Below are 24508 nucleotides of genomic sequence, written 5' to 3'. Positions count from 1 at the left end.
AATCAGCATCTATTCTATCAGGTGTTTGGCCAAGTTCTCTGGGATAGTGTGAGAAACACCCTGTGGTAGGATTTTAACAGTGAGGCAACAACAATACAGAACTGATTTTTCCTGCTCAGAGTAAGGCTTTTATTTGCAAAGTGAGGATAAAGAGCCGGCAAACAGTACAATTATTTACATAATCAAATAAATAGACCTTACCCTGTCGGTCTCTAAAACCATGAGAATACAGGGTTCTTATACTCCTACCCATAATGCATTTAACCAATAAAAGCAAGGCATTTCACACACTCAATCAACATTCAAAAGACATGAATTACAATATAAATGTCTTCAGATCATAAACATACTTGAACATACAGTATACATGCACACATATCAATAAAGGGGCTTCCCCTGCTTTAAGCATCAATACAACCTGGGATATAAACATGTACATCCCCTGGGATAAGCTACTACCACATTACCTGTCCCATTCAATAACTATGCAGTCGAACGCACCACTGCTTGCCCATCAATTCTCAGACCAGGAAATGAACAGAACCCTCTTCAATAAACAAAGAATACAAGATAATCATACTCATTTCTGACTACCTTCACGTTTTAAAGCTGCAATATGTCACTTTGGGCGACCTGACCAAATTCACATAGAAATGTGAGTTATCGATCTGTCATTCCCATTGACAGCAAGTCTAACAAGCTGTAGATGTTCTATGTGCACTATTTATATGCTTCCCGTTCTTTAGTTTCATTTTTACTCCTTTTACTTTCAGTTTTGTACACCAGTTTCAAACACCTGGAAATACAATATTCTTACTACTGAAGAGATATTTCACCACAGTTTAGATGGTGCAATGATTCTCTACACTATACAGTATATTACTTGTTTTGTCACAAACTGAAATTAGGCAAACTGTTGCAATTTAAGAAACCAGGAATGGCAGAGTGATTTCTGCATATTGCACCTTTAACGAACTCATCAACATTCTTTTTGAAGGACAGACTATCATCAATCCAGATGCCTAGATATTGATTAGTTGGGGACATAATCAATGAGGGCACCATCCAATGTACGTATGCATAAATCATCAGATACATTTTTTACGTGATTTGGAATATAATATATACTTGGTTTTACCTGCATAAAGTACCAATTTCAGTTAATAAAGGCTTTCGGCAAGACAATAAAGGCAGATTAAAGCTCTGACAGAACCTGGTCAGCCATCGGTGAAATAGCATACACAACAGTGTCATCTGCATACAAGTGAAAGTGATTGCTTCTTCTTCAGACAAACCAATATTGTTCATGTAAAAAGAACCGTGACAATACAGTGTACTGACATAGATTGGAGGTTTGCTGGTGTGGGATGGAGTACTTCTCAGCGGAGCGCCTGACTTCACACTATGGTCACATTTTTTTAGTTGTTGGCTTGGTTGTCGTCACGTCAGGCTGGGTTGTGTCCTCTTCTGCTGTCTAAGTTTCATGTTTGGACTCGAGGTAGTAGTGTTGTAAAGTCAGCTCCTCAGCAAAGGAACGCACGGCGAGGAAGGTGTGCAGCAGCAGGTGGGGGAAGCGGGAGGTGAAGTAGGAGACAAAGCCATCAGGGATGGAGCCCAGAGTCTCCTGGACCTCCTTAGGAGAATCATGGTAATGGTGTTTCTATGAGAAACAACATGTTGCTTATAAAATGTCATTTACACACATTTATTTTCTTGTGTCAGATTTACATAAATACTACATTTAACAGGTTTAGTAGAGGATGCCTGAATCCTCTCATGTTTTTGACTAATTAAATAATGTTTTGCAAATATACCAACATGCTTCATTTGTGTATTTTTTTACCCCTTTTTCTCCCGTTTCGTGGTGTCCAATTGTTGTAGTAGCTACTATCTTGTCTCATCGCTACAACTCCCGTACAGGCTCAGGAGAGACGAAGGTTGAAAGTCATGCGTCCTCCGATACACAACCCAACCAAGCCGCACTGCTTCTTAACACAGCGCGCATCCAACCCGGAAACCAGCCGCACCAATGTGTTGGAGGAAACACCATGCACAACCTTGGCGCCCGGCCCGCCACAGGAGTCGCTGGTGCACAATGAGACAAGGACATCCCTACCGACCAAGCCCTCCCTAACCCATACGATGCTGGGCCAATTGTGCATCGCCCCATGGACTTCCCGGTTGCGGCCGGTTACGACAGAGCCTGGGCACGAACCCAGAGTCTCTGATGGCACAGCTGGCGCGGCAGTACAGCGCCCTTAACCACTGCACCACCCGGGAGGCCAATCATTTGTGTATTTTAATATAGTATGGCAATTGTATTTGGACAGAACACACCTTGTTTCTTATGGCACGTAGAAGACTTTTAACAGAGCCCTCTTCATATGCTCCTTTACGTTTTTCTAGATCTGCAGAAGGAGGAAACACAGCCAGTAAACAACAACAATTCTATTAAGATACAGACTTATGATATCAAGAAAGTTTGTCATTAGTGTAATATAATACAACAACAAAACAGAGATGTTGCTGTTGTCTGGTCCAGCAATAAACTCATCTTGCAAATGTAGTCATGTCATTCATGACACCTCTGATCTGGATGTTAATGTTACTAGAAATATACTGTAATAGAAAATGGCTTTACAGGCTGCAAAGTGTTGCTGTTCATACGCTGATCTCAGAGCAGTCACTAACCTTTCTGCAGAACTGCTGTGATGTGTTCCATCCAGTTATTCCTCACCACTTCCTGTCCCCCTGACTCTAGCTGCTGTATGATTGGACCATCCGATGTCTCATTTACAATTCTGTCACTCACGTCCTACAGGGGAAGACAATACTTTAATTAATCCAACATCTCGTTTATCACCCTCTTGCTGTATGCTCAATGGACTCCACTATTGCTATATATTCTATTGATAGAATACCCATTGTTCTGTTGTTGCAGTTACATTTTTCCCTACTAGAATTAAAGGATATTGTAATCTAGCTAACTGATATTAGCTATGCATTGATTATACTTGATTGTGACCTGGAAGAACATCAGTTGTTTCTCCAGGCTCCAGAAGAAGGGGTGTTTGAGCACGCTCTCAGCAGAAGGCCTCCTCTGGGGCTCCATGCTCAGCATCTGTTCTATCAGGTCTGTGGCCACGATGTCCTCTGGGAAAGATAAGACCAAACACACACACAGACACAGTAACCATGGGCAGGTTCAAGGCCAAGGCACTTTGTTCATTCAAAAACATGGTGATGAAAGTACCCACACTGGACACACCACATCATATGAAAGTACCCACACTGGACACACCACATCATATGAAAGTACCCACACTGGACACACCACGTCATATGAAAGTACCCACACTGGACACACCACGTCATATGAAAGTACCCACACTGGACACCCCACGTCATATGAAAGTACCCACACTGGACACACCACGTCATATGAAAGTACCCACACTGGACACACCACGTCATATGAAAGTACCCACACTGGACACACCACGTCATATGAAAGTACCCACACTGGACACACCACGTCATATGAAAGTACCCACACTGGACACACCACGTCATATGAAAGTACCCACACTGGACACACCACGTCATATGAAAGTACCCACACTGGACACACCACGTCATATGAAAGTACCCACACTGGACACACCACGTCATATGAAAGTACCCACACTGGACACACCACGTCATATGAAAGTACCCACACTGGACACACCACGTCATATGAAAGTACCCACACTGGACACACCACGTCATATGAAAGTGGACAACTGGGTAATATTTGGTGGAGATTTTGAATGAGAATATAACCTACAGTATATTTACCCACTAAAAAGACAGCCAACAGTTGTTGAAAGTTTGTTGTTATCACTATGCTTTAGACCATCTACTGTAAAAGCACAACCAAATTACAATGGGAAAAGAATGTCCATTTTTGGTTTGTTGTTACCTAAATGTGTTATCACTGCACTTTCAAACATTCATCTTAAGATAACTAGGTGAAACAACCACAAAACCCACATGAAGGTGTGTGTAAGCAATAATTTGTGAAGAAAAAACACAAATGTGAAAAATTGGTAGTTGTAGCGTTTTGGAAATAAGCTCTTCATTTGAAGGAAATTATCTTCTGCTTAGATAGTTCCATCTGTGCCACTGACTTAGTCTGGCTTAGACTGGCTTTAATTCCAGTTTGTGTACAAATTAATAATTTAGATGTTGGATGTGCGTCTCCAAAAATATAAGTTACAGAAATAGGACAAAATCAAATCAGATCAACCTTTAAATGCACTTTAAAGGTGCACTATGCAGAAATCGCTCCGTCATTTCCTGGTTGTTAAAACTCGAATAGTCTGCCTACTTTCAGTTTATGTTACAAAATAAGCTAGTATAGTGTAGAGCAGGGGTCTTCAACTCTTTCCCTACGAAGTCCGGAGCCTGCTGGTTTTCTGTTCTACCTGATAATTAATGGCACCCACCTGGTGTCCCAGGTCTAAATCAGAACTTGATTAGAGGGGAACAATGAAAAAACGCAGTGGGACTGGCTTCGAGGTCCAGAGTTCAGTTTGAGGGGTGTAGAGAATCATTGTACCATCCAACTGCTGTGAAGTATAATTACCATAGCCAAAAAGATTGTTGTTTCAGCTGTTTGAAACTGGTTTACAAATCCAAAGTAGAAGATGCAAAAACAAAACTTAATAACAGGAAGTATAGAAATAGAGCTCATAGAATAGATCTACTGCTTCTTAGACTTGCTTTCAAGTAGAATGATAGATCGATAACTCACATTTCTATGTGAATTTGGTCAGGTCGCCCAAAAAGTTACATATTGCCACATTAAATAAAGTTTGATTTCATTATTAATTTGTAGATTAAATTTGAAATTTACCAACGTTTGAAACCCTAGGCCTATATGTTATTGTCTATGTTTAGTTTAATCCTGGGCTGAATTTAAACAATAGCTGTTGATGACTTGGTGTATAGGCCTAAATAGCATCATGGATGATATATGATTGATAAAGTATGTTTACCTTTAATTTGCTCTGTTAATAACTTCTTAAGACAACATCCTCTGAAAAGGCAGAGTGCGAAATTCAAAAATATTTTTTAGAAATATTTAACTTTCATACAATCACAAGTGCAATACACCAAATTAAAGCTTACATTCTTGTTAATCTACCCATTGTGTCCGATTTCGAAAAAGTCTTTACAACACACCATATGATTATGTTAGTGTAACAGTATAACTTTAGTCCGTCCCCTCGCCCCTACCCGGGCTCGAACCAGGGACCCTCTGCACACATCCACAGTCACCCTCGACTCATCGTTACCCATCGCTCCACAAAAGCCGCGGCCCTTGCTGAGCAAGGAGAACCACTACTTCAAGGTCTCAGAGCAAGTGACGTCACTGATTGAAACGCTATTTAGCGCGAACACCGCTAACTAGCTAGCCATTTCACATCCGTTACATTAGGTCAGAGCCTAGTCACAAAAAAACATACAGCCATGTCCAGCCAAAGAGAGGAGTCACAAAAAGCAGAAATAGAGAGAAAATGAATCACTAACCTTTGATGATGTTAATGAGATGGCACTCATAGGACTTCATGTTGCACAATACATGTATGTTTTGTTCGATAAAGTTCATATTTATATCCAAAAATCTCAGTTTACATTGGCGCGTTATGTTCAGTAATGTTGTGCCTCGAAAACATCCGGCGAATTTGCAGAGAGCCACATCAATTTACAGAAATACTCATCAAACTTTGATAAAAGATACAAGTGTTATGCACAGAATTAAAGATATACTTCTCCTTAATGCAACCGCTGTGTCAGATTTCAAAAAAGCTTTACGGAAAAAGCACACCATGCAATAATCTGAGTACAGCGCTCAGACACAAAAACAAGCCATACTCCATGTTGTGGAGTCAGTAAAAGTCAGAAATAGCATTATAAATATTCACTTACCTGTGATGATCTTCATCAGAATGCACTCCCAGGAATCCCAGTTCCATAATAAATGTTTGTTTTGTTCAATAAAGTAAGTCCATCATTCATGTCCAAATACCTCCTTTTTGTTAGCGCGTTTAGTTCACAAATCCAAACTCACGAGGTGCGGGCAAGTCCAGGCGAAAGTTCAGACGAAAAGTCCAAAAAGTTATATTACAGTTCGTAGAAACATGTCAAACGATGTATAGAATCAATCTTTAGGATGTTTTAATTATAAATCTTCAATAATGTTTCAACCAGACAATTCCTTTGTCTTTAGAAATGCAATGGAACGCAGGTCGCTCTCACGGCCACGCGCTTGACCAGCTCATGGCCTTCTGCCAGACACCTGATTGAGACTTATTCGCCTTATTCGCTCCCCCTTCACAGTAGAAGCCTGAAACAAGGGTCTAAAGACTGTTGACATCTAGTGGAAGCCACAGGAAGTGCAATATGACCCCATTTACACTGTATATTAGAAAGGCAATGAGTTGAAAAACTACAAACCTCAGATTTCCCACTTCCGGGTTGGATTTTACTCAGGTTTTCACCTGCCATATGAGTTCTGTTATACTCTCAGACATCATTCAAACAGTTTTAGAAACTTCAGAGTGTTTTCTATCCAAATCTAATAATATGCATATATTAGCTTCTGGGCCTGAGTCCCAGGCAGTTTACTCTGGGCACGCTTTTCATCCAAACGTGAAAATGCTGCCCCCTATCCCAAGCAGGATTTATTAAACCTACACTTTGGAATTACTTCGATAGCAACAGTGAATCTATTTAGGTTTTAAGTGGAGCTCTCTCAGCAATCCTTCTCATGATAGCACATTGGTAATAGTCACTGACTATTAAGCAGGACAGGGCTTGGTCATAGCCCTGGATCAAAGGGATAGCTGTAGATAGATCTATTCCCCAGTAGGAGGTGCTGCCCAGCCTATAGTTATTTTCTGATAGTGTAAATAACTTTGAAGATCTGACTGGGTTGCAAAGCTATCAGTCATTTACCAAAATTACTGGAAAATTCAGTACATTTGGTAATTGACAAAAAATCTATGTCAATCTATGTAACTTCGGTCATTTATACTTTTAACAACTTTTTTGAAAAATATATTCATATATAGTATTCATTTTATATTTCTGTGTCCATATTGTCATTGAGTTTCTAGTAGATAGACCATTATTTTTCAAGAGAAAATAGCCAAATTAATTATCAACAATGCCATTATTATCAACAATGCCATTATTTTCAATTACCTCTGAAACTCATCCAACTATTAATTATTTTCTCGAACTGCCACCAGTTTGATGCCAAAACACTGACAACAAATACATATTCACATACTGTAGTAAAATAAATAAAAAGTGTGTAATAAAATATATAAAGATAATTGAAAGATACCAAAATTCTAGTAGTTTAATAGTAAACTTTAAAAGTTTCCAGTAATATATCCACCCTTTGCAACCCTAGATCTAACATTGTTTCAATGGAACAAATTCAACATATTTTATATAAGGTTTGTCTATGTTGAACATTGGTTACCATGATGACATAATCCTGTGGTTAAAATTTCACCCTCAAAACAACAGTTTACGTTTGACTTTTTGCAAATCCAATGTATTTTACACATAGATTCTACATCCCAATACGTTGGCAAATTACATTCAAACATCACAAAATTTTGACACATTACATTCAAACAATGTTGATTTAGCCAGTTTGTGCCCTGTGGGTATTTTCTCTGTGATGTGATGATTTTAATGAAGAAAGGCCCAGAATTTGAGTTGAGACAAAGATGATGACAAAGCAATCAATGGCAGTGCTTATTATAACATTTTATCAGGACTCTCTCAAAGACAACATTAGGGTCAAATTCTGTCTTGGTGTCTACAGATGTAGGATCTGAATTTGATCACACTTTTGTTGCTAAGAATTTTCCTGCACAGCAGGAAATGCAAACTTGTATTGTATTTGTGGTTTAAAAAGGCTTCTAAAATGTATAATTTCCACTTTGAAATTTCTGAATTGATTTGCCCTAACAAAAAATGTATTAACCCCTACAAAGATGTAAATTAATTATAATCTAAATAATAATTCATATTTCCTGTTGCTGCAGGATTATTTTCCTGCTGTAGCAAACTAGCTCAAATTATGATCCCACATTTACATGGGCATTACAATGAGAACAATACTAGTTTGGTTAATCATAAGTGAGAAGGCACAATGTTTCAGGTCATATATTTATCAACAATATGCCATTTACAATATGCCATTTAAAACCCCACAACCTCATTAGCAAATAGTCTACATTTTCTTTATAGTTTATTTTCAAAGTGAGGCTACATGATGCCACTGCAAAGACATTACTATTTGCCTTTACTTTAAAACCTCTTAAGGCTAGGGGGCCATATTCGGAAGTTTGGATGACTGAGGTGCCCAAAGTAAACTTCCTGTTACTCAGGCCCAGAAGCTAGGATATGCATATGCATGGTAGTATTGGATAGTACACTCTGAAGTTTCCAAAACTGTTAAAGTAATGTCTGTGAGTATAACAAAACTGATATGGCAGGCGAAAACCCGAGGACAATCCATTCAGAATTGTATTTATTTCACCCTACCATTGATTTCAATGGCTGTCATTTTTCATGTGAAAGGAATACCTCCCAGATTGCAGCTCCTAGGGCTTCCACTAGATATCAACAGTCTTTAGAAAGAATTTCAGGCTTGTTTTTGGAAAAATTTGCTAGAATTTGTAGTTTTTCTAAGTGGCTCCCATTTTGGCTGAAGTGTTTTTTACGCGTTCTTCTGAATCCGCATACTTTGTTGTTTATCTCTGGTAACGACAATAACTATTCTCTGTCTTAAATATGATCATTTATTTACATATTAGGGTACCTGAGGTTTGATTATAAACGTTGTTTGATTTGTTTGGAGAAGTGTACTGGTAACGTTTGGGATTAATTTTGTATGCATTTTGAAGGAGGGAAACCGGTGGATTATTGAATGAAGTGCACCAGCCAAACTGAGTTTTTGGGGATATAAAGAAGGACTTTATCGAACAAATCAACCATTTGTGATGTAGCTGGGACCCTTGTGATTGCAACCAGATGAAGATCTTCAAAGGAAAGTTATTTATTTGTATTGCTATTTCTGACTTTCGTGATGCCTCTGCTTGGTTGGATACAATAACAACAATAAAATTCACAAACATTTCTGAAAATGGATATGTAGCATTTTGGAATGAAACTCATTCCCCCTCTGAGCTCAGAGTAGATGAGAGAAGTAATGTTTGTCTCTGTTGTGTTGAAGCCCAATCAAGCAGGAGACACCAACCTTCACTGTACCCAGCTGTGTGTCCATGAAGAGTGACCCATAGACCGGAAAATCTTTAAACTTTGGAGACTTTTCTACTGAACAAAGGTAAGAATATGATCATGGTCAGTGAGTTAAACAACAATGTCTCTAGTCATTTCTCCGCTCCCATTTTCCCATTTATTTTTGTAATTATCATAATCTGTAGGCTAATCCTTTTTTTTCTCCGTTTTCATAGTCCTTCAACAATGTTTATTTAAGTAGCACTCTGATGATCATTTCAGAAACAACCTTTCAGTTGTACACTAACCATGTTTGTCTTTCTGTAATCCATCAAGGTTGTATTTGCCATCCTCGATGTTACCAGCCCGCCTATTGGGTTTTCCAAATGGATGTTCTCCTCCTGTCAACACATAGTAAAACACACAGCCGGCAGAGAAGATGTCCACAGCACTGGTCTGTAGAGGAAGAGGAGTGTCTTTAATAATAGTTGTTTCAGAACAGTACCACAATTACTAGTTACTAGTTCTAATTACTAGTTACTAGTTCTAATTACTAGTTACTAGTTCTAATTACTAGTTACTAATTCTAATTACTAGTTACTAGTTCTAATTACTAGTTACTAGTTCTAATCTAAAGGCAACCCAAAATAATAGTTTACAAATTTGTCAGACTATAGCTAGGTTTCCATCCAATTGGCAACAGATTTTCATGCGCATATTCTAGAATCTACATAAAGAAAACATTAGCATTCTTCCAACTGTAGTGTTTACACCAAACAGATTTGTTAAGGATAACGATCAGTGCGTCATGACGTAGTGCACACAAAATGTCCTTTTTTCCCCCTTTTGTTTTTCATGTACCGAATAAAACTCAAAAGTGTTTCCATTGCATTTTCAATTGCTACTGATAGTTTTGTCACAAAAACTGTTGAATTCAACAGAAATGTGCCTACTCTGGTCTTGGCACGTGCTCTCTGGCCAACAGCTAGCAGATACAGTGAGGGTAGGCTAGTCTACATGATGAGATGATGATGGCTAAGAGTGAGAATATTTTTTGTCAAATGGCAGTCAAGCATCGATCATCATGTCACCAGAATAAGACCCTCGATGTTTATTGGAATGGAGCATCAAGCTCATCACCATGCACTTTCAATTTCAGGTAGCAGGTAGCCTAGTGGTTAGAGCTTTGGGCAAGTAATCGAAAGGTTGCTAGATCAAATTCCCGAGCTGACAAGGTAAAAATCTGTCGTTCTGCCCTTATTTAATCTGTAGCCTAATAAACGGCTTGGTTTCCGAAGTAGTAGTGGGAGGACCACACAATATATCATCGCGTGACTCCAAGTTTACTTCAGTATGATGGTTATTATATCAATATTTGCTTATGAAGCCATTTCTACTGCCATTTCTCACATAATTCATTTTACAGGCACAAAAAGATCCCACCATGTCGAACAAACAAATGATCTATTGGCAATCATAAAATCGTACAGAAACTTCCTGGTTCAATCACATTTTAAAAATATATATAATATGACTTTACTGGCATAAACGTAAGGATGGAAAGTGGTTAATCTTTTATCCCCAAAAGTGGTCTAATGTTGAGCATAGTCCACATCCCACACCATGGTTGTGTAGATGGTGCCTATCTTTCTTATGTATGTGTAATATACTGTAGCTTGATCTCCACAACAGATGATCAACTTTGATTTTAGGGTGAACTGTTCCTTTGAGCAATGGGACAATCCTGTTTAACTCCTGTAAGGAAATCCCAATTAGCCTATTTCATCACATTTCTTTCAGGATTATCTCTGAATCTGTAATGACTTGAACAGTTCTCTGGTCCAGTGTAAAGATCAGGAGCCACTCACAGGGTTTACTTTCCTGCTGTCATCCAGGACCTCTGGGGCATTCCAGCCCATGGTGCCAAGGGCTCCCGACCTCATACTGTAGCTTTGTCTGCCGTCCACCAACTGCTTACTCATCCCAAAGTCTGAGATCTTGACCGTGACTGAGTCAAAGTGGTCTTTCAACAGGATGTTGTGGGGCTTCACATCACGGTGGACTGGGGAGAAAAGATCAGGATGAATCAGTCTACTGGAGTTGTGGGAAGATCATAGATCTGATCAATGATAATATAAAGAAAGGACATCAATACTGTAACTTCATTAGGATTATCTACAGTCTACAGTATATACTGGGCTCCTGAGGGTTGCAGCGGTCTAAGGTACTGCATCTCAGTGCTATGGGTGTCACTACAGTCCCCTGGTTAGATTCCAGGCTGTATCACACCCGGCCGTGATTGGGAGACCCATGGGGCGGCGCTCACTTGGCCCAGCGTCATCCGGGTTAGGGTTTGGCCAAGTGGTTTCTTAACTGGCTTGCCTAGTTAAATAAAGGTTCAATTAAAATGTAATTAGAACCTATGTTGTGAGAGTGCAGGTGTTCCAGTCCTATCATGGTCTGCTGCAGCAGCATCACTGGGTTCAGTCCGCGAAGGTCAAAAGGATTTTCTTCAGTAAAACACTGGAAGAGACACCCAAGTATTAGTGCGCTGATGAACCCCAAGCATTCTAACCTTGGAATGTACACTGAACAAAAATATAAATGCAACATGTGAAGTGTTGGGCCTATGTTCCATGAGCTGAAATAAAAAATCCCAGAGATTTTCCATACACACAAAAGTTGTGTTTCTCTCAAATTATGTGCACAAATTTGTATACATCCATTAGTGATAATTTCTCCTTTGCCAAGATAATCCATCCAACTGGCAGGTGTGGCATATCAATAAACTGATTAAACAGCATGATCATTACAGAGGTGCACGTTGTGCAGGGGACAATAAAAGGCCACTCTAAAATGTGCAGTTGTCTTACACAAACACAATGCCACAGATGTCTCAACTTTTGAGGGAGTGTCCAGCAACTTCGCACAGCCATTGAAGAGGACTGGTACAACATTCCACGGCCCACAATCCACAGCCTGTGTTGCAGTGCATGAGGCAAATGGTGGTCACAACAGATACTGACTGGTTTTCTGATCCACGCTCCTACCCTTTTTAAGGTATCTTTGACTAACAGATGCATATCTGTATTCCCAGTCTAATGAATTTATGTCAATTAACTGATTTTCTTATATGCACTGTAACTCAGTAAAATCTTTGAACTTGTTGTATGTTGCGTTTATATTTTTGTTCAGTATATATTCTAACACAGATAATCATGATGTGAGACTGTTATATAATCAAGTTTTATCCCCTTGGATAAGTCAGAGAATAAAATAGTGAGTCATTGACTTAGACCTTATCTAAAGAGACGGCACACAGCTCGATGGCAATGTATAGGAATTGCCTGTCCTTCTCAGTGCAGAAGTAGCGGACGACATGGGGATTGTCGTCCAATTGAAGAAGCAAAGCGACCTCTCGATCAGCATTGCTTTGTTTTGCTAGTTCAATTCTCTTCACTGCCGCAGGACGCTTGTTGACATCATCACAATGGAAGTAACCCCTGGAGGATAGAGGGAGAGAAAGATAAACATCTAGTCAATGAACCGATCGTAAAGACATTTTTGCTGCAAAGAGGGGATTTTGGTTACAAACACATTTCCACAATAACCTTTAAGCTGGTTTACCTGAACACAATTCCATCGGCACCTGTTCCAAGATGGTTATTGGTGTAGTATCTGATCTTTCCAACCGATTCCTCATCTGATGCTGTATCGAAATGAAAACGCTGTATTCAGACAGAAAATACCACCCTACTGTACCTTTATTGTCAAGACACAGAACCTTATCTGTTAAATCAAAGGCTTATGAGAATTATACATATGTAGGATTTAAATTTGAGCGAGTTTGTTACAGCAGGAAAATAATCATGCAGCAACAGGAAATGTAAATGATTATGTGGATTATAATTAATTTGTGACATTTGTGTAGGGGTTGATAGATTTTTCAGGACAATCAAGACTGAAATTTCTAAGTGGAATTTACAAACTTCAGAAGCCTTTTTAAACCTCAAATACACTACATGTTTTACATGTCCCACATTGCAGGAAGTTCTCTAGCTAAAATGACACATTGTGTTAGCATAATTGGGAGCATTGCACCTATTGCCTGTCTTGCCTTTAACATAATCTGTAAGGAGTATTGAAATGATTGGATTTATGTTGCATACATGCTCATGTAAATTGGGAACCAAATTGGAACTTTAGGTTTTAACAAACATGTCAAAATGGTTGATAGCTCACCAAGTGCAGCAGGTTTTCCTCCTGTCCCAGGAAATATATTGGAGGCAGGAGGTAATGCAGGGCCTAAAATAGGATATCATACATATCAAGGGTGATAATAATTATGGACCTGACTGTATATAATGCACAACATCATGTTATTGAGAACTATCATACCAGCACAATGGTAGATATACCGTATAAAATATATTTTAAAGATATAAAACACTACAATACAAGACCTGGCTGAAGATGTCACAACGAATGGATAATCTGATATGTCCCATTGAATTATTACATTATACAAGGCGTGTCTATATATTACATGGGGTCTTCAAACTGGGGTCTGCCCCCCCCTAGGTGTCCACGCATGTACTGCAGGTGGTTCACAAATATATATTTTTTATAAGTGGATTTTTTAAAATCAATATTGCTAGTACATAATAATAATAAATAATAAACTAAACGTACATTGCATGACTACAATATAAAAGAGGTAAATATGTTATTTCTCAACTCCTAATATTCAACAAAGCATCTGACATAGGCTTTGAAGCACCCACAAGTATTTTTTGGGACTTGGACATTCATTATTGCCAACACATGGCTAACCTTTGTTCAACCAGCTAAACAGTTGCTACTTGAGAAAATGTGTTTGGGGTTGCCTTTCTATCTAATAGGCTATGTTAGAGTTTACACTTCCTCTTCCAATTATAATGTGGGGATGATAAAATAATATAAAACTAAATCCTGGAGCTTGACCCATATAACTTCAGTTAGTGCTAAATACGGCTGCTAGAATCCTGACTAGAACCAAAAAATTTGATCATATTACTCCAGTGCTAGCCTCTCTACACAGGCTTCCTGTCAAAGCAAGGGCTGATTTCAAGGTTTTACTGCTAACCTACAAAGCATTACATGGGCTTGCTCCTACCTATCTCTCTGATTTGGTCCTGCCGTACATACCTACACGTACGCTACGGTCACAAGACGCAGGCCTCCTAATTGTCCCTAGAATTTCTAAGCAAACAGCTGGAGGCAGGGCTTTCTCCTATAGAGCTCCATTTTTATGGAACGGTCTGCCTACCCATGTCAGAGACGCAAACTCGGTCTCAACCTTTAAGTCTTTACTGAAGACTCATCTCTTCAGTGGGTCATATGATTGAGTGTAGTCTGGCCCAGGAGTGGGAAGGTGAACGGAAAGGCTCTGGAGCAACGAACCGCCCTTGCTGTCTCTGCCTGGCCGGTTCCCCTCTTTCCACTGGGATTCTCTGCCTCTAACCCTATTACAGGGGCTGAGTCACTGGCTTGCTGGGGCTCTCTCATGCCGTCCCTGGAGGGGGTGCGTCACCTGAGTGGGTTGATTCACTGTTGTGGTCATCCTGTCTGGGTTGGCGCCCCCCCCCTTGGGTTGTGCCATGGCGGAGATCTTTGTGGGCTATACTCAGCCTTGTCTCAGGATGGTAAGTTGGTGGTTGAAGATATCCCTCTAGTGGTGTGGGGGCTGTGCTTTGGCAAAGTGGGTGGGGTTATATCCTTCCTGTTTGGCCCTGTCCGGGGGTGTCCTCGGATGGGGCCACAGTGTCTCCTGACCCCTCCTGTCTCAGCCTCCAGTATTTATGCTGCAGTAGTTTATGTGTCGGGGGGCTGGGGTCAGTTTGTTATATCTGGAGTACTTCTCCTGTCCTATTCGGTGTCCTGTGTGAATCTAAGTGTGCGTTCTCTAATTCTCTCCTTCTCTCTTTCTTTCTCTCTCTCGGAGGACCTGAGCCCTAGGACCATGCCCCAGGACTACCTGACATGATGACTCCTTGCTGTCCCCAGTCCACCTGGCCATGCTGCTGTTCCAGTTTCAACTGACCTGAGCCCTAGGACCATGCCCCAGGACTACCTGACATGATGACTCCTTGCTGTCCCCAGTCCACCTGGCCATGCTGCTGCTCCAGTTTCAACTTCCACCTGACTGTGCTGCTGCTCCAGTTTCAACTGTTCTGCCTTATTATTATTCGACCATGCTGGTCATTTATGAACATTTGAACATCTTGGCCATGTTCTGTTATAATCTCCACCCGGCACAGCCAGAAGAGGACTGGCCACCCCACATAGCCTGGTTCCTCTCTAGGTTTCTTCCTAGGTATTGGCCTTTCTAGGGAGTTTTTCCTAGCCACCGTGCTTCTACACCTGCATTGCTTGCTGTTTGGGGTTTTAGGCTGGGTTTCTGTACAGCACTTTGAGATATCAGCTGATGTACGAAGGGCTATATAAATAAATTTGATTTGATTTGATTTGATAACTGCAGACAAATGCTTCTTGCAGCCATCAATGAGCTTTCTGCACCTTTCTACTGACAATTTGTGCAACTTTTCAGCAGCAAACTGCTCTAATTCTTCGATGTTTGAGGGGTGCATGCCCTCCACCAACTGCTATTTTCAGATTTTGCCATGAGTTTACAGATCTGGACTCTTCGTTGGCTACTTCAGAACAGTCCAGCATCTCTTCCTAACCATTCCTGGGTGCTTTTTGATGTATGTTTTAGAGGCGTTTTTGGACACTGGGTTGAATATCAGACTCCAAAACACCTGATAATCTGCTGATTTCATGATGCATTGCACACGTTCAATGCCCCCAGCACCGGAGGCAGAAAAGCAACCCCACAGCATTATCAAAACTCCTCCATCTTTGATTGTGGGGATGGTGTTGTTTTCTCCTTCAGCAGTGGGGTTTTCCTCTGGTTACAAACAACGAAATGAAGCATTCAAAGAAAATACCACTTTCCCGACAATGAATGAATTATGTATGAGGGAGGTTCAATAATGCTGTATGGTTACTTTGCTGGCCTTGAACATGTGCAAGAAATCATAAAATCAGCAGATTATCAAGCTGTTTTGCTATGTTCAACCCAGTGTCTAAACACTGTGTCTCTGTTGAATGTTGTGGGTCTTCCAGCAAGACAACAACCCCAAACGCACATAAAAACCACCCTGGAATGGTTCCAGAAGAAACACTGAACTGTTCTGGGGTGGCCAGTGAAGAGTCCAGATCTGAATCACATCCACACGGCAAGATCGAAAAACAGCAGTTGGTGGAGGCCACCACTCCAACATTGAAGAATTAGAGCAGTTTGCTTCTGAAGAGTGGGCCAAATTGCTGTAGAAATGAGCAGCAAGCTCATTGATGGCTACATGAAGCTTTTGTTGGCTGTTAATAATTTTGTCCATGCCATTGTCTTCATTTTCTAAATTAAAATGGTAAACTTAAGGGGGGTCCCTGGGTCGCCGATTTGCCTGGATGTGGGTCCCTGGGCAAGAAAAATTTGAAGACCCCTGTATTACAGAATATTACACAAGAACATTTGTCTTACTGAGTATTCTAAGTATTAATTACCTAGAGGGAACTTGGCAGGTAAGGAAATTAATCTGCTTTTGATGGGGTAAAATGGAGAACAATGCATGCATTCAGAATTGAAGGATCAGTTATGGTCAGACAGCTTCTTTTGTTTGACAAAACAGACACTTTCAAAGCACTTTCATTACCTTTCAATACATTGATTGCCTTCCCCAGAGGACAGGAACATTTGAAATTCTATTCATAGGCCAGTAAGCCTTGTCTGTTATTATGTTGTCCTAGTAAGTTTTTTGGCATGATGAAGTTAGGGTGAGGGTAGGGTTAACCCTAACCCTGATCTCCAACCGCTTGTCTCTACCTTGCTGAGGATGCTGTACTCTGGTAAAATTGGGTGGTAATGAAATTCTGCTGCTTAATGACATTAACATTGAGAGTATAATGGTCAGTTATGGTCGGCCTCTTTTGTCTGTTAAGATAACCACTTACAGAGACATACATATTTAACTTTTGAGTTGTGACTGGGTTACATTTGTACTTTACCTTAATTAAACAAACATCAGAGTGTCACCTATGTTCTTATCCACAGAATGGGGAAGAGTGTGACAATGTGTAAAATGCCATATTCTACAGTAGTCCTACAAACTGCACCAAGAAGAGGAAGAGAGAGGACTTTACCCAGATTGATGACCAGATGAGGTTCCTCTTTCAGCAGAATCCTGTAGAAGGCTGATTTAACTTCTGGCCCTCCTGACTGTACGGCTTTGTACAACTCTCTCATCTGGTCCTGGCTGGTATTGGCAGTTTGAATATTAGAGTACACCTCAGGATTGATCATGCCCCTTCTGAGCAGATCATCTGCTATGGGCATCACCTTGCGAACCCTCTGGATGAGCTCAGCCCTGTGTCTATCCACAAACTCAGCAGCTGGTAGTCAGGTTAGAAAAGAAAGAGTTAAAGTTATCAAGACAATATTAGACAATATTGCCCACAGAATGGGGAAGAGTGTGACAAATGGTAAATGTGTAAAAATGCCATATTCTACAGTAGTCCTACAAACTGCACCACAAAGAGGAAGAGAGAGGACTTTACCCAGATTGATGATCAGAAGACGTTCATTTTTCAGCAGAATCCTATAGAAGGCTGCTTTAAGTGGTGTCCCTCCTGACTGCAATGCTTTGTACACCTCTCTCATCTTGCCTGGGTTGGTCTTGGAAGTTGAAATATTAGCAAACATTTCATATTGGATCATGCCCCTTCTGAGCAGATCATCTGCTATGGGCATCACCTTGCGAACCCTCTGGATGAGCTCAGCCCTGTGTCTATCCACAAACTCAGCAGCTGGTAGTCAGGTTAAAAAAGAAAGAGTTCAAGTTATCAAGACAATATTAGACAATCCCACTTGGTGTATGTGCCCTAAATGGACAAGACTAAACATGTAGGAAGCTGGGAAGTATTGTCTGCACTCAGGTTCGACACACACATCAAATTGTCATCATACTGTAGTATTTGTCCATGTAATATCAATGGTGTAGTATTAATGCTCTCTAGCAGTATGATTCTTGATGCCATTTGTTATCATTCCTCACAATGTGCATCTTTTAGGATGCCTTTTTATTTTATAACTACAAAACATGGTAGACAAATTATATACAAATACAGCAAGTTAACTACAGCAGTTGTCTGCAACTTGCACAAATCAATAGTATTATTTCTGAGTTGATCCCATGCAAATGTGTCACATTTACCATCCTCTTTTGATGTCATGGCAGCAAACTAAGAATGGTGAGAAGTAGTTTGTTCTGGAGAGGGAGAGAGAAAGACAGAATGAGTGAGTAACAATACATTAAACATTTCACCTGGACAGAAAAAAGGGTATAGGCTATCCCCTACAACTGATAACCAAACTTTACACACATTATGTCCACTTCCCCTTTCCTATAACAAACATGAGCTGACCATACCCAATCTTTAAAGAGGTCCTGATTAAAGAAAGTAAGCTGAATAAAAATACAGAAAGAAAGTTGCACATTCTATATTCTTCCAACAAGTTAATGAGTGAACCTATGGGTTTATCCATTTAATTGCTGGGAGCATATTTAAAGTGTGCAACTTTCTGTCATTATTTTTCTACACTTCCTCTTTCCTCTCACTAATTTTCTCTCGACAATGTTTACTTTTTGTCTCCAGATTTCAGTTTGAGTCATGTTTTACGGCCTCATGAGGGTCTCCTACTTGAAGCAACTAACTTCTTAACTACACCCATGAAACATCCAGTTCAATCCTGTCTCTATAGAAGAGTGGTATTCTATCCCATTTCACATATAACCATATCCTTGACCATTCTAAAAGTTTGATAAACCTTGCCAAAATCACAATGTTCTGGCTCCTGTAGTTGGTTTGAGATCATTTGAAGGTCAATTTCTCACTGGTAAGGTCTTTGCTTAAATTTCTATATCCTGTAAAATAATTTGTTATTTGACCTTTATTTAACTAGGCAAGTCAATTAAGAACAAATTCTTATTTTCAATGATGGCCTAGAAACAGTGGGTTAACTGCCTTGTTCTGCCCCTGAACGACAGATTTTTACCTTGTCAGTTTGGGGATACAATCTTCCAACCTTTCAGTTTCTAGTCCAACACTCTAACCACTAGGCTACCTGCTGCCTCAACAATAATCCTTGTTAGCGTTAAAATTCATGATTATATTTTGTATGGATGATCGTTTAAGTAGAGGATTTACGTAATTTCGTAATAGCTGCATGGTTGGTAATTGATCTTGCCATGTTTGGGAAAATACATTTGTGGAGTGGTTGAAAAATGAGTTTAATTTTTATTTTACTAGGCAAGTCAGTTAAGAACAAATTCTTATTTTCAACGACGGCTAGAAAAAGTGGGTTAACTGCCTTGTTCAGGGGCAGAACGACAGATTTGTACCTTGTCAGTTCAGGGAGTTGATCTTCCAACCTTTCAGTTACTAGTCCAACGCTCTAACCACTAGGCTACGCTCCAACCTAAGTGTATGTAAACTTCCGACTTCAACTGTAGGATTCTACCTACAGTTTATACATCTTATACACATTTTACAGACACAATCTATTTTACCATAGTTATATTTTCTTTGTTTTTAGTCCTTCCTCTATTTCTGATGTCCATCCAGTTTGATCTATTTGTAACTGTGTTATTTCACAAAATGTATGAACCTCTATATGGTTGTTTTCTTTCTATTATTTCAGTTTTACTCTGTTTCTAATGCTGTACCAGCGAACTGGTGGTAATAAAGCATTATTTAATACTACAGTTTCTGGAAAGAGTTCATCTATCTGCTAAGCTTAAGAAGGGGACTATTTTGCAAGGGAAAAATACACAATGTATACAGCATGAATTGAATAAAGGGATGGTAGTTATGGTACCAGATAAATCCAATTTCAAATTTTATTTGTCACATGCGCCGAATGTCACATACGCTGGCACAGGTTAGTCGAGGTAATTGAGGTAATATGTACATGTAGGTAAAGTGACTATGCATAGACAATAAACAGAGAGTTGCAGCAGCGTAAAAATGGGAGTGAGGGGGAAGGGTCAATGCAAATAGTTACAGTAGGGTAACCATTTGATTAGCTATTCAGGAGTCTTATGGCTTGGGGGTAGAAGCTGTTAAGAAGCCTCTTGGACCTAGACTTGGCGCTCCAGTCTCTCTTGCCATGCGATAGCAAAGAGAACAGTCTGTGACTAGGGTGGCTGGAGTCCTTGGCAATTTTTAGGGCCTTCCTCTGACACCGCCTGGTATAGAGGTACTGGATGTCAAAAAGCTTGGCCCTAGTGATGTACTGGGCCGTACGCACTATCTTCTGTAGTGCCTTGTGGTCGGAGGCGGAGCAGTTGCCATACCATGCGGGGATGAAACCAGTCAGGATGCTCTCGATGATGCAGCTGTAGAACTTTTTGAGAATCTAAGGACCCATGTCAAATATTTTCAGTCTCCTGAGGGGGAATAGGTTTTGTCGTGACCTCTTCACGACTGTCTTGGTGTGTTTGGACCATGATAGTTTGTTGGTGATGTGGACACCAAGGAACTTAAAGCTCTCAACCTGCTCCACTACAGCCCTGTCGATGAGAATGGAGGAGTGCTCGGCCCTCCTTTTCCTGTCGCCCACGATCATCTCCTTTGTCTTGATCACGTTGAGAGAGAGTTTGCTATCCTGGCACCACACTGCCAGGTCTCTGACCTCCTCCCTATAGGCTGTCTCATCGTTGGTGGTGATCGGGCCTACCATCGTAGTGTCGTCAGCAAACTTAATGATGGTGTTGGAGTGCTTGGCCATGCAGTTATGGGTGAACCGAGAGTACAGAAGGGGACTGAGCATGCACCCCTGAGGGGCCCCTGTGTTGAGAATCAGTGTGGCAGATGTGTTGTTACCTACCCTTACCACCTAGGGCCGGCCCGTCAGGAAGTCTAGGATCCAGTTGCAGAGGGAGGCGTTTAGTCCCAGGGTCCTTAGCTTATTGATGAGCTTTGAGGGCACAATGGTGTTGAACGCTGAGCTGTAGTCAATGAATAGTATTCTCACATAGGTGTTCCTTTTGTCCAGGTGGAAGAGGGTAGTGTGCAAAAGAGATTGTGTCATCTGTGGATTTTTTTAACATATTTTTTATTTTACCTTTATTTAACTACAGTAGACAAGTCAGTTAAGAACAAATTCTTATTTACAATGACGGCCTACTAAATGGCAAACGGTCTCCTGCGGGGTCGGGGGCCTGGGATTAAAAATAATAACAATATAAATATAGGACAAAACACACATCACAACAAGAGAGACAACACAATACTACATAAAGAGAGACCTAAGACAACATAGCAAGGCAGTAACACATGACAACACAGCATGGTAGCAACACAACATGACAACAACATGGTAGCAACACAACATGGTAGCAGCACAAAACATGGTACAAACATTATTGAGCACAGACAACAGCACAAGAGGCAAGAAGCTAGAGACAACAATACATCACACAAAGCAGCCACAACTGCTGAAAAAGGGGGAGGCTTGCAAGCCGAAGAACACCATCCCAACCGTGAAGCACGGGATGGCAGCATCATGTTGTAGGGGTGCTTTGCTGCAGGAGGGACTGGTGCTCTTCACAAAATAGATGGCATCATGGAGCGGGAAATTATGTGGATATATTGAAACAACATCTCAAGACATAAGTCAGGAAGTTAAAGCTTGGTCGCAAATGGGTCTTCCAAGTGGACAATGACCCCAAGCATACTTCCAAAGTTGTGGCAAAATGGCTTTAGGACAACAAAGTCAAGGTATTAGAGTGGCCATCGCAAAGCCCTGACCTCAATAATATAGAAAATGTGTGTGCAGAACTGAAAAAAGCATGTGCGAGCAAGGAGGCCTACAAACCTAACTCAGTTACACCAGCTCTGTCAGGAGGAATGGGCCAAAATTCACCCAACTTATTGTGGGAAGCTTGTGAAAGGCTACCCAAAACATTTGACCCAAGTTAAACAATTTAAAAGCAATGCTACCAAATACTAATTGAGGTTATGTAAACATCTGACCCACTGGAATGTGATGAAAGAAATACAAGCTGAAATAAATCATTCTCAACTATTATTCTGACATTTCACATTCTTCAAATAAAGTGGTGATCCTAACTGACCTAAGACAGGGAATTTCAACTAGGATTAAATGTCAGGAATTGTGAAAAACTGAGTTTAAATGTATTTGGCTAATGTGTATGTAAACTTCTGACTTCAACTGTAAGTAAGAATGCTGTTCATCGATTACAGCTCAGCATTTAACATTATAGTACCCTCCAAACTCGTCATTAAGCTCGAGACCCTGGGTCTTGACCCCGCCCTGTGCAACTGGGTACTGGATTAGCTGACGGGCCGGCCACCAGGTGGTGAGGGTAGCTACTTCTAGTCACAAATGAGAGTGACCACTATATTTGTATATATTTTTTTATTTAACTAGGCACGTCAGTTTTTTTCTACACTTCCTCTTTCCTCTCACTAATCTTCTCTCGACAATGTTTACTTTTTGTCTCCAGATTTCTGTTTGAGTCATGTTTACGACCTCATGAGGGTCTCCTACTTGAAGCAACTAACTTCCTAACTACACACATGAAACATCCAGTTTAATCCTGTCCTATAAGAGTGGTATTCTATCCCATTTCACATATAACCATATCCTTGACCCTTCTAAAAGTCTGATAAACCTTGTCAAAATCACAATGTATACAGTATTAATAGAATAATGGGATACTACTTACGGTACCAGATAACTTATTCTGCTCCCGCTGATGTTGATAGCTTGTGAGACGTACACCGAATGAGGATATACTTCCTCTGAAAGTGGGATGGGTTAGAGGTGTGGCTGAGAAGTTCAGGTCTACCAGTACCACTAACAATGCAGGGTGTGATTTACTGTTGTAGGGAATGTAGAATGTAGATTAGAAAGGTAGAAACAGTATGAGAGAGAAAACAGAGGAACACTACAGATGTACAGTGTGCTGTAGAGTAGCTACTGTACATAAAACAGCAGACCATAAGGCCATATTCAATGAAAATCGATAACCAGAATAAGTCAACAAGTTTCTATAGACATTGAGAAAACCATGTTTGAAATGATTATACAATTTAGTTTCTTTATTTCACTCAATAGGCCTGATGTTTGTATTGTTGTGTGAATAACATGAGTCCAAACCTGTATTCCTGCAGGACCGGAAGATTGATAATGATTTTGACACAAAACCAATATCTGGGTTTCATTAAGAGGCCAACTGTCTCTAGTCCACTATTCTGCTGATGAATACTCATTTCAGCAACCCCTTCATGAAAGGATAACTAAGGGTTCAGATAGCACTAGAGAGTACTGCCCTGTATCACTGCCTGTCCTGCATCTGCTGGCCTTAGGAGGACGATACTATACTGCCAAGAGATGAGTCCTACTTTGCTGTACATGGCCTTCAGGTCAGAGACGGAAGAGGGAGCGAGAGAACTCACTCATTCCTTTTTTTCTGGTTCATGTACAGTCAATAAACATAGCAGACCAGACCCAGCTGCTAATGCATTGTTCCCTATGGGAAAGCCACCCCTTAAGCCGACCGGAATTGTGACAATTATTTTCAATGGCAAACGGCCTGAGTGGGAGATCTTTATTCATCCATCATCTTTCCTTGAGGTCTCTAGGGCCACGCTCAGGAGGGTGGAATGATCTGAACATGGTAGACATGTCTTGTATAGAACTGGCATCATTCCCCATTTTACATGACAGAGAACCATGTCTGTTCTACATAATATACAGTATTTCTATCCAGTATTTCCATCTGAGCATTCTGTAAAGTCAAACTCAACCCAGGTGGACTCTATGTAACTAGTTTATATTCTGAACATAAATATGTTGGGTATTAATTATACTCTACCACAACAGATAGGCATAATCCTCCCTTATTACAGCAAGTTGGTGGCATAATAAAAACACATTTTCCACTTTCTCTGGTGGAATCATATACATATACGGGTTGGAAGCAGCAGTTAGAAGTCTTTCTCCATAACAAAGGTCCCTGAAATGCTGAAGGTCAAAGGTGAACACTGTGCTTCACTATGTAGTGATCTG

At 40.4% G+C, this 24508-nt stretch overlaps 1 protein-coding gene across 1 annotated transcript; it reads right to left on the bottom strand.

Moving 5' to 3' along the window:
* Nucleotides 1-102: 102 nt before the first annotated feature.
* LOC109881307 (serine/threonine-protein kinase/endoribonuclease IRE1) lies at nucleotides 103-23230 on the bottom strand. The gene is made up of 14 exons (XM_031813861.1): nucleotides 23163-23230; nucleotides 18624-18677; nucleotides 17968-18216; nucleotides 17554-17802; nucleotides 13555-13617; nucleotides 12940-13021; nucleotides 12611-12815; nucleotides 11733-11835; nucleotides 11181-11374; nucleotides 9621-9768; nucleotides 3026-3153; nucleotides 2692-2815; nucleotides 2338-2408; nucleotides 103-1660 (listed from the first exon to the last, which is right to left on the bottom strand). Exons 2-14 carry the CDS (start codon nucleotides 18640-18642, stop codon nucleotides 1475-1477), a joined length of 1821 nt encoding a protein of 606 aa, XP_031669721.1. The 5' UTR covers nucleotides 18643-18677; nucleotides 23163-23230; the 3' UTR covers nucleotides 103-1474.
* Nucleotides 23231-24508: the final 1278 nt, after the last annotated feature.

Source organism: Oncorhynchus kisutch, unplaced genomic scaffold (assembly GCF_002021735.2).
Source record: "Oncorhynchus kisutch isolate 150728-3 unplaced genomic scaffold, Okis_V2 Okis06b-Okis10b_hom, whole genome shotgun sequence".
Taxonomy (NCBI): domain Eukaryota; kingdom Metazoa; phylum Chordata; class Actinopteri; order Salmoniformes; family Salmonidae; genus Oncorhynchus; species Oncorhynchus kisutch.
This window is presented reverse-complemented; position numbering and strand designations above follow the sequence as displayed.